Below are 10,262 nucleotides of genomic sequence, written 5' to 3'. Positions count from 1 at the left end.
GTCTTCTGTCCTGTCAGTAACCATGGTAACTAGCTACTTCCCTGTGGCAAAGTGCCCGCCCCTGTATGTATTTTCTGTTATATGTTGTGTGTTAATGTTGGTGTATAGTCATTGGTACACGGGATATAAACGGGTTTGTGTAACACAAGTGTTTAAAATGTATATTTGTATTTAGGCACAAGGATTGCACAGCACTTCACATGCAAGTAAAAAGCAATAATATTTGAGCATGGGGAATTGAACTTTATTAATTCACGTGCAGTTGTACTGAGACTCCAATTGAATGATTGATTAGCAATCGAGTCTTGGTACAGCTGCATAAAAGCAACATGTTTTCACATACTCGGGGTTGTGTGCTCGGTGAGTGGAGAACGGGATAGGAGACGGAGGTAATAATTGTGATCATAATAATAGAAGTAAAATATCTGCTCACCGTGTTTTGTTTAGTGTTAGTCCGTTTTGTTTGTCTCTTTGTTTTAGTTGCCAGTGCCATGTCCTGTTTTTGTCCTGTTTTATTTTGTAACAATAAACTGCGCAGCAGCTCATCCATTTATCATTTCCTCTCTCAGTACTGTATGTTTCTTCTGGTCTGACGTCCCCACTACAGCCGTCTTTGTGACATTCCCCTATGCAGTAAGATGCTTCTCTGCAGAGTCTTCTGTCCTGTCAGTAACCATGGGAACTAGCTGCTTCCCCTATGCAGTAAGATGCTTGACCCCAAAGACACTGCTGAGGTGAAACGACCTAGGAAGTGCAAGGCCTGCAAATTGAGGACTTTATTTTAGAGTACTTATAGATGCCACAATTTAAAATGAAAAGCAATGTTTTAAACAGTGTTTATTCTGAAACTGTGCGTTCCACACCTGCATAGTGAATGGAAGTGCATGACAAGTCACAAAGTCATTTGTTAGCAGCTAATATTTTTCTCCTGGCTGTTTGTATCCTTGACAGGAGATCATTTTCTGACAGGCTCTCCTCATATTATCCTCATTCCAGATCCTAAATGAAAGGAGTTTGAGGACAGAACCATATAAAAGTTCACTGTGTTTCATTTGCAGATTTCCTATGCTTTCCCATGGTTTGCCATGCTTTTGAACATGCTTAACCATGTGTCCACTGCTTTATAACGCTGTGTTGTGCTTTTACTATGAGAGGGTTGTTAATGAGCAGATGTTTAAACATCACCCCAGTGTAACCGTTTGGAATTGTACTCCCCTTCTCTACAGAGCAGGGTTCAAAGATGCCACTGTCAGATGAAAACAAGAGAGACATGATAACGCCATAGCAACAGAACCCAGAACCACTCAGAATGCTGCAAACACTGTACAAAGACAAGAGAGACATGATAACGCCATAGCAACAGAACCCAGAACCACTCAGAATGCTGCAAACACTGTACAAAGACAAGAGAGACATGATAACGCCATAGCAACAGAACCCAGAACCACTCAGAATGCTGCAAACACTGTACAAAGACAAGAGAGACATGATAACGCCATAGCAACAGAACCCAGAACCACTCAGAATGCTGCAAACCACACTGCAGAGACATAACAAAATGCTGCAAACACTGTACAAAGACAAGAGAGACATGATAACGCCATAGCAACAGAACCCAGAACCACTCAGAATGCTGCAAACACTGTACAAAGACAAGAGAGACATGATAACGCCATAGCAACAGAACCCAGAACCACTCAGAATGCTGCAAACACTGTACAAAGACAAGAGAGACATGATAACGCCATAGCAACAGAACCTACCTGGAACCACTCAGAATGCTGCAACACCGTACAAAGACAAGGAGGAGGTGGAGCTAATAAATTCACTGACATCTGAGGCTACTTTAACATGGGATGTTTTAAGCATGTTTATTTCCTTTGCTATCTTGCATTGTTTTACATTTCATCACAATTCTATTTTAAATTCCACGCGTGTGTCAATATTCCGTCAAACGGCAATATTGCTGTAAATCTCGCGAGCAAGGACAATCCTCCATTTCTTGTAATCTGTTTTAAATATTGCGAGCATGTACAATCCTCCAATAGAAATGTAGGCATTTGCTGCCACGCAGTAGTTGAGAGATACAAATCAAGAAGGAGTGCACCTTTTGCATGTTATTTATATTTATTTAATATATCAAGTCACTGTGAATTGAGTAACCATTTCCAGTGTTTTTCCCGTGTTTATTGGATAGAACTGATTTCATTTTTTTTTTGTATCTGGGGTGTTTTAACGGTTTTTATCAGTTAAAACTTAAAACCAGAAGCCAGAAGTATAAAACTGGGATGCACCATGGCAAGCCAAATGATCATTTATAGAGATCTGTAAATATTTAGAGAGCTCTGTAAATCATTTAGAGATATCTCTCAATCATTTGCAGATATCTTTAAATGAATGTGCTATATCTGTAAATAAACAATTTTGAAGACCTCTTCAATTCATTTTGAGATATCTAAAAATGAAGTACATACTTGTTTAAATAATGTTTTGCTAATGTTTTGCTTTTGAAACTGTAATTTAGAGATATGTCTAAATAACATCCTGTTCACTTTGAGATCTCTAAATTGTTTAAAGATATTTCCAAATAATCTCCTGTTCATTTAGAGATATCTCAAAATGAACAATTATTCAGTGACATCTTAAAATTAATTTGAGATATCTTTAAATAGACAGGACGTTATTTAAGGATATCTTAAATAGAATTTCAGATATCTGAAAATTATATAAATTATTTAAAAAATAAAGCTGTCTGAAAATGCATTTTAGATATATCATTTAAAGCTCCATTTAAAAATATGTAAGATAGAAAATATATATATATATATATATATATATATATATATATATATATATATATATATATATATATATATATATATATATATATATATATATATAATTTTGAGATATCTCTAAATAATAATTTGGCTTGCCATAGTTGCACATACTTCTTGCTATTGTACAACTATGGCCAAATGTTTTGCACCACCTAGAATTTTAGGATTTAAAATATATGCAAATCTTTCGGCCATAGCTGTATTTAAATGTAAAGCTGTTAAGTACTGGCAAACTAACTAGGAATTGTATTATTAAACTATATATTGATAATATGTTCGAAAATAATTTCATTTCAGGTAAAAAAAAAAAAACATATGGAAAAAGATATATACAATATAAACAGGTACTGGACATAATACTTAGAGAAGAGATGCTAAACGTGATATATGTTGTTGAGTAAAGTATACAAGAAACCTTTAGAATACATAAGATACATGCATGACATTTTTGGAATATGGACACATGGAGAGGAGATCTAAGGTGGACAGAAATCAGAAATTGAATTCTTAGACTTAAACTTGATCAAGGATTTATTCAAACAGGTCTTTACTCAAAACCTACTGACATGCATCAGTACCTATACATTGTCAGCCATACAAAAATACCTATTCCTAAAGAACTTTGTGTAAGGTTCAAAATAATCTGTTCTGATGAAAATGACTAAAAAACAGAAAGGAATTAAAAATCTTAAAAGAAAGAAGACATAAAGAACAGATTATTGAGATAGAATTGAGAAAAGGTGACAAACTCAACAGAAATGAACTACTTGAGTATAATAAAAAGACAAAGAAGATTGAAAGAGTACCATTAATAATTACATATTCTAAATTATTACCCAACATTGCAAAAATAGTTTGGAAGCATTTACGTATACTTCATAATTCAGAGAAAATGGAAAAAAAAGGGATGCAAATTGAGCTGACATTTTGCTACATAGTAGACTAAAGGGATCGTAGACACATTAAAGGACACGAGGTCCTTTAAGAGCACATGTAAGGTATGCAAATATATCTGTAAAGATAAAATGGAAATCACAAATACAGAAAAAAAATTACTCAATCTTAAAAAATCCTTCATGCAAAATTAGCAGCCTTGTTTAGGGCATATTTTGCTAAAAATGAAATAAAATTAAACATGTAGGAGAGACAGGCACAACATTATACAGAATCACCTATCAAACACAAGAAATACAGACATCAAGCAGTGATGTCACATAATGATGTCACAGTGATGTCACATAAATTTCTACAATTGACTATTGTAATGCAGTTTTTTCTGGTGTCCAAGAATGTGTGGTATCCTGCTTGCAGCTTGTTCAAAATACTGCTACTAGAATTCTGACTAAAACCAGGAAAAGTGAACATATTACCCATGGTTTGGTCTCTTTATATTAGCTCCCGTAGAGAACTGATTTTAAGATTTTACTGTTATCCTGCAAGGCCCTGAATGGATTAACACACAATTATTTGCAAGAGTTGCTGACCCTTTGTATTCCAAACCGCACTCTGAGATCACAGGACGCGGGGCTGCTGGTTATTCCTAGGGTCAACAAAAGCAACACAGGAGGTAGGGCTTTTTCTCTAGACTTCCTAAATTGTTGAATGCTCTGCCTTCGTTTGTCAGGGAAGCTGGGACTGTCACAGTTTCCAAGTCAAGACTAAAAACGCGCTTTTCTAAAATGAATTTCTTATCTTAATGGGTTTTAATGTAAGCTTAAAATGTCTGCTTTTGTATTATGTGTCTACTGTTATTTAAATGGTCTGATTATGGCAGTTGTATGTGTGACATGTTATAGACATGTATTGTGGTTTGTTCTTTTTTTCTGCTATGTACTGTACAGTGCTTTGAGATACTTTTGTATAAAATACAATAAATAAATAAATAAACAAAAATACATATTTTATAATATATTGTACTATAAAGCATACATTTAGGAAATAGATGACAATATATTGCCATGTATTTCAAATATATTTCTATTGCTTTGATATATACTACAATATATTATTTTTCCCGAATGGGAATGAAAAGTGGTTTAATTTCTGGTGGGGTCTATTTTACTGATCTAAACAGTGGTGGATCTTAATAGCATCACCCTAACATGTATAAACCCTTTATCCTGGACCTTATTCAGCGTGTTTTCATTGTACATGGTAATGGGGATATACACAGTGGTGGTAGTTAGGTCTGCCGCCCTTTAGATCAGAGGTTCCCAAACTATGGTCCACGGACCACTGGTGCTCCACGAGGCTCTTTTAAGTGGTCCGCGCAGCTAGAAGGCTTTTTTTTAAATGAAAGTTTTACTACTCTGCTTCCAAGTTCTCAAAAAATATTTGGACAAAATCAAATTACTTTTTTTCTGTGCATATAAAAGATGTACTTAATGTATCCACCATATCACATACGTGGATGGATACATAAAGACTTCATTAAGAACATCTTTTTATATGCACTGTAATCAAAAAATGTAAAATGATTTTTGTGGCACCGGAGAGACTGTAAACATGGATAAAAACGGGTTCACTAAAGCAAAACATGACAGAAAATGAAGAAGACAAAGAAGTTCTACTGATTTAAAGAAACAAAGTTATCTGGAGATACTGTGAGAAGTATTTAGAAATGTTTTTGATAAACCCGGGGAGTTTTTTAGTTACAAACTGAAAGAGCTGCTTGAGAGTACCAAAACAATCCAGCTGACTGCTCTGGCTGTGTTAAAAGAAACACTGAGGAATCTTCTTATCCAGTGCGTTTGTGTATTGCAAAGGCAGGGAAACCTCACACGATAGGGGAAGAATTGATCTTACCAGCAGCAAAGGACATGGTTAGCACAATGCTCGGAGAAAATAGATTTAATTCCATTGTCTAACAATACAGTGCAATGTTGAATAACAGCTGTGGTGGAAAATGTAAAGGAACAGCTCATACCAAGAATCAGAAAAAGTCATAGCTTCTCACTTCAAATTCATGAATCAACTGGCATTGTCAACAAAGCCCAGCTTCTGACGTTCACCAGGTATGAATTTAAAATGATAAAGAAACTGGAGCTATGGGTGGTTCGTCTTGACAGGTCAAACTCCGAATCATTTCCCACACTGAGCGATTTCCTTGGTGAAAATGAAAAACAGCTTCCCTGTGGCGTGAACGATGCAGTCAGAGAACATCTTCAAAGCCTAGGATCATCTTCAAAGCCTAGGAAGACAGCTACATGAACCTTTCACTACTATTGACTATACCTTCATGAAACGTGCGTCACACACATTGCTTTCAGTTTACTTTGATTGATATTGTTTTTTTAGTGTGTATTTAACCAGAATGTTATTGCTAGGATGTATGGTGGTCTGCAACGAATGTAGAGGTCTGAAGGTGGTCTGTGGGCCCTTAAAGCTTGGAACCGCTGGTTTAGACATTTAAAGCAGGCCTCATTATATTACAGCTGTTCAAAGATGCCCATAAATAACAGGGATGTCAATAATATAGAGATCAAACATTTTCCAGTTGTTAAATTTTTCCTGAATGTTAATCCATTCAAATATATGTCAGATACAGGTGTGGTGCTTGTACAGTGGGGTATATACAGTGTGCGGTATTTATTCTAGCTTTGTTCATACAGTACTCATGTGTAACAGGCAGCAGTCACATGGAGGTCTTCTCATCTTTGATCATACAGTACTCATGGGTTGTAAATATGTAATCTCATAAAAAAAAGTAACAGCACTCAGAAGGAGGTATTCTCATTGTGGCTCTTTTATTTACTTTCAACATGCTCAATCCAAAGGTTTAAACATTTGAGAAATTAAACTGAATCTAACTTCGCTAACGAATGAAGCTTCAAAATCTGTGTGAAACAATCAAGAAATTTAATAGTGCGACAAGAACTGAATGGGCTGTAAATGACGAGTGGCAGAGAGAGAAGGTTTTCTGTTTTATTATACAATACAGAAATAGCCCTGTTCAAGTGGATATAGCGTAAAGATGCAACATATAGCATATTCAAATAAGAACATTCTTAAGTCTGTCATTCAAAGTTGCAGACAAGATGTATATTAATATACAGATTCCTCAAGCAAGAGGCATTTGTGCACATCTCATGCAAGAGCAGGTATTGTACCATTACGAGAGAGCCCTAGAACATAGAAATGATGGAGCCAAAACAGCATTACTTTACATACACTGAGAGAACAGACTACCAGCTTGTCTGGCATCTTCAAATATATTTGGCACTGGTGTGATAATGCTCCGTACTATATATCTATCTATATCTATATCTATATCTATCTCTCTCTCTCTCGCTCTCTCTCTCTCTCTCGCTTTCTCTCTCTCTCTCTATATATATATATATAATAAGTATAATAACTACCACATTAACAAAAACATGTGTGTAACTGTTTTGTATAGGTTATTGTACAATATATTATATATATATATATATATATAATATATATATATATATATATATATATATATATATAGCTTTCTAATATTAATAATTAGCTTTTTCGAATAAAAATGAGCATGCTGCTCGTACGCAACAAAGAAATCAAGCAACATTGATTTATAATCTAAATAAGATAATACCTTATTTGTCATTAAATATAAAACTAATTTGATTAACAGTCCTGCAACACTGCAAAAATTTATCATAGTTTTACACAATAATAATAATAATAATAATAATAATAATAATAATAATAATAATAATAATAAATATGTGTGTGTGTGTGTGTGTGTGTGTGTTTTCTATATACAACTATGACATTAAACTTAACAGCGTTTTACATCAAATTTGCACGAAATCATTTTGCAATATTGTATAAAAGTGCTCATTCAGAACTACAGCCAGAAAGTACAGAAACAGAATAAATTTGAGATACATACTTCACTGTGCTTAGCTGCTTCGATTCTTCGAGTTTATTCCAGATACAAGTGCACAATACTGCTTCTGTGTATGGTAGCATATACCCTTGTTATTAAATATTTTACATGGGGCTGAATAATCAATATGCTTTTTAATTCACGTCATTAAAAGCTTCCTCATGAACTCCCTTCTTGCCTCGACTTTTCTGTTCGCAAGCCTGAAATTGGACACTGTAGCCGCTTGCAGTGGGGATCGTCACGGCCCGTTCGTGAAGGATTTCAAAGTGCTTTTGCCAAAAAGGTGATACATTGGAATCATTCCTTCGCCATTGTCTTTGGGTTCTTTTTAGACCCCCGGAGGTGCCTTTTCTGTCATATTTTTCAGCACATCATCAATTCTGTCATCTTCAATGACAACTGCAGAGAAGAAAATATCAAATGTAATGGCACACTAATGATCTCAAATGAAGTATGAGGATAGAGCTAAGGTTGAAGTACTGTACAGGTTGAAGTACTGTACATCTTTCAACTGCTTCAGTGTCAAAACCTACATACTGAATATGCCATGCCATCACACCATCAGTAACTAGGTAGGGTTCTTCTGGTTTGTTTATTTTGTATTCAGCGTCTTTTTAATAGACGTTAAACCCAATTAACAATGGTTTAACAATGTATTAACAGGTACATTGTTAGTGGTATCAATCCCATTTGGTATCAATATAATCTGAAACGAACACGAATGCTTTAACGTTGAAAAACAGGTGTGAAACACCTGCTTGTGGTGCGCTAAATCGAATTGCATTTAATCAGAAATGCTAGTGCACTGTATACATTGCATTTACATTTGCCCTAAGAATTTATTTTAACAGTTTTACAGCTCAGTTTTTTTATGTTTACAAAGGCGTATACAGAGCTACAGTGCATATTATCAATACATTTAATAGGGGTAATTTTGCTAAGCTACACGCAGCAAGACATTCACTGCAATTCAATAACAGTAACACATACTTTATTAGCTTACGATGTGCATCATTATGTTTAATATTTAAAGGAACACGCTGAACAATAGAGGCTGAAGTAAAATAACACACAGCTGCAAAAACAAACCCTAGTCGCGTTATGATGGTACACAGCACAACATCTCAGTGAAGTTCCTTAAGCGATGTTTTAAGAGAGGTTATACAAATATACATAGTAAGCAATGTAACTGAAATATAAATACAATTATCATCGATACTATCATCACTTAAAAACAAATACACGAATAAAGCAAACCAAACGAGACCCTGTACATCTGCTAGCAGTGTATGCAAAGCATGCTATCGTTTATTGTATGGGTTATTGTAAAAATGATTCATGTTATAAATGGCGACTGATCACCGTTGCTTGCTGTTATTGTTCATTATGGCGTAAATGCACAAATCCTCTCACCTCTTTTGCTTCGTCCAATCTCCCCGAGTTTCGGGGGTCTTTTGTTTTGTCCTGATGCGAAGAAGTTATTGGTATCCTGGTGACGACAGGTGAAGGAGAGCTGTCCAACCTCGCCGTCATCGCCATAGCGAGTCATTTTTTCCTCGTTGTATGGCAACACTTGGGACATGTTAATATATATATATATATATATTTTTTTTTTTTCAAATCAGCAATTAATATTTAACCAAAGCTCGTGTGAAAAAAACCTACAATCTCCAGCTGCAGTCTTGTCTTCTTTGTAAAAAGATCACTGTGGTCGGTACGAATGTCACGCAATTGAGTTTCCTAATAGAACACTCACATTATTAAATATTTGTTCCAGTTCAAATTCTGCATATATTTGTGTTTCTCGACAACAGGGTGGAATTAGCGAGGTTGGAGCTGCTTTTGGTTGTTTGGAAAGTCGCTTGGAAAAGCTGGTGTAGAGAAAAATGCAAATCGCGGAGCGATGCAAAACAGAGATCCCTGGGAGACTAGTGCAGAGCAGAAACACGTCACTGAGGTTGCATTTCCCTGTTACACTGTGCGCTCCCATCGCAGGGCTTCACTTCACATTGACTTCTTTCAGTGTTCTGGTTAGCTGTTTTAGTCTTTGCCATCCTCTAGCACACAATTTCCTACTGTATTAGAAAAAGCATTCAAATGACGTCTGCTGCAAAGAAAGCCCAGTTCATGTAAGCGTGCGAGTGTAAAGAACACGGGCTCATTACAACACGCAGCACGCGTGTGCAGGTATGAGAGTGCGCCCCATCTTCAAAACAACATAACGATACGCGTGGAAAGGTGAAGGTAACTAAACGCTTCACAAGCTTGCTACTGAAAACACGGAATTGTAACTATTTGACATTGACAGAAAGTAAAGCAATGTAAAGACACAGACACAAAGTCTGGGTATCCCAGAGTCAATGGGAACACCCTGTATGCGCTGCACCTTGATAAACAGTAATATATTGCATATATCTAGCAATATTATAAAGGGAAATTGAACTGAAATTAAGATTAGCAGAAATTGGATAACCAAAGCGCAGATATTGTTTTTTTTTTTTTTTGCTTTAAAAAGCATTTAAACGTCAAATATAAAGCACATAGGAAGG

General features: G+C 35.5%; 1 protein-coding gene across 1 annotated transcript; it reads right to left on the bottom strand.

Annotated features, from left to right (window-relative positions):
- Positions 1-7,554: 7,554 nt before the first annotated feature.
- On the bottom strand, positions 7,555-10,046 carry LOC121329201 (calcium/calmodulin-dependent protein kinase II inhibitor 1-like). Its single transcript, XM_041274672.1, has 2 exons — positions 9,127-10,046; positions 7,555-8,112 (listed from the first exon to the last, which is right to left on the bottom strand). Exons 1-2 carry the CDS (start codon positions 9,293-9,295, stop codon positions 8,042-8,044), a joined length of 240 nt encoding a protein of 79 aa, XP_041130606.1. The 5' UTR covers positions 9,296-10,046; the 3' UTR covers positions 7,555-8,041.
- Between the last annotated feature and the right edge of the window lie 216 nt (positions 10,047-10,262).

The sequence above is a fragment of the Polyodon spathula genome, chromosome 16, assembly GCF_017654505.1.
Source record: "Polyodon spathula isolate WHYD16114869_AA chromosome 16, ASM1765450v1, whole genome shotgun sequence".
NCBI lineage: Eukaryota > Metazoa > Chordata > Actinopteri > Acipenseriformes > Polyodontidae > Polyodon > Polyodon spathula.
The sequence above is the reverse complement of the archived record's forward strand: the minus strand, read 5'-3'. Positions and strand labels throughout refer to the sequence as shown.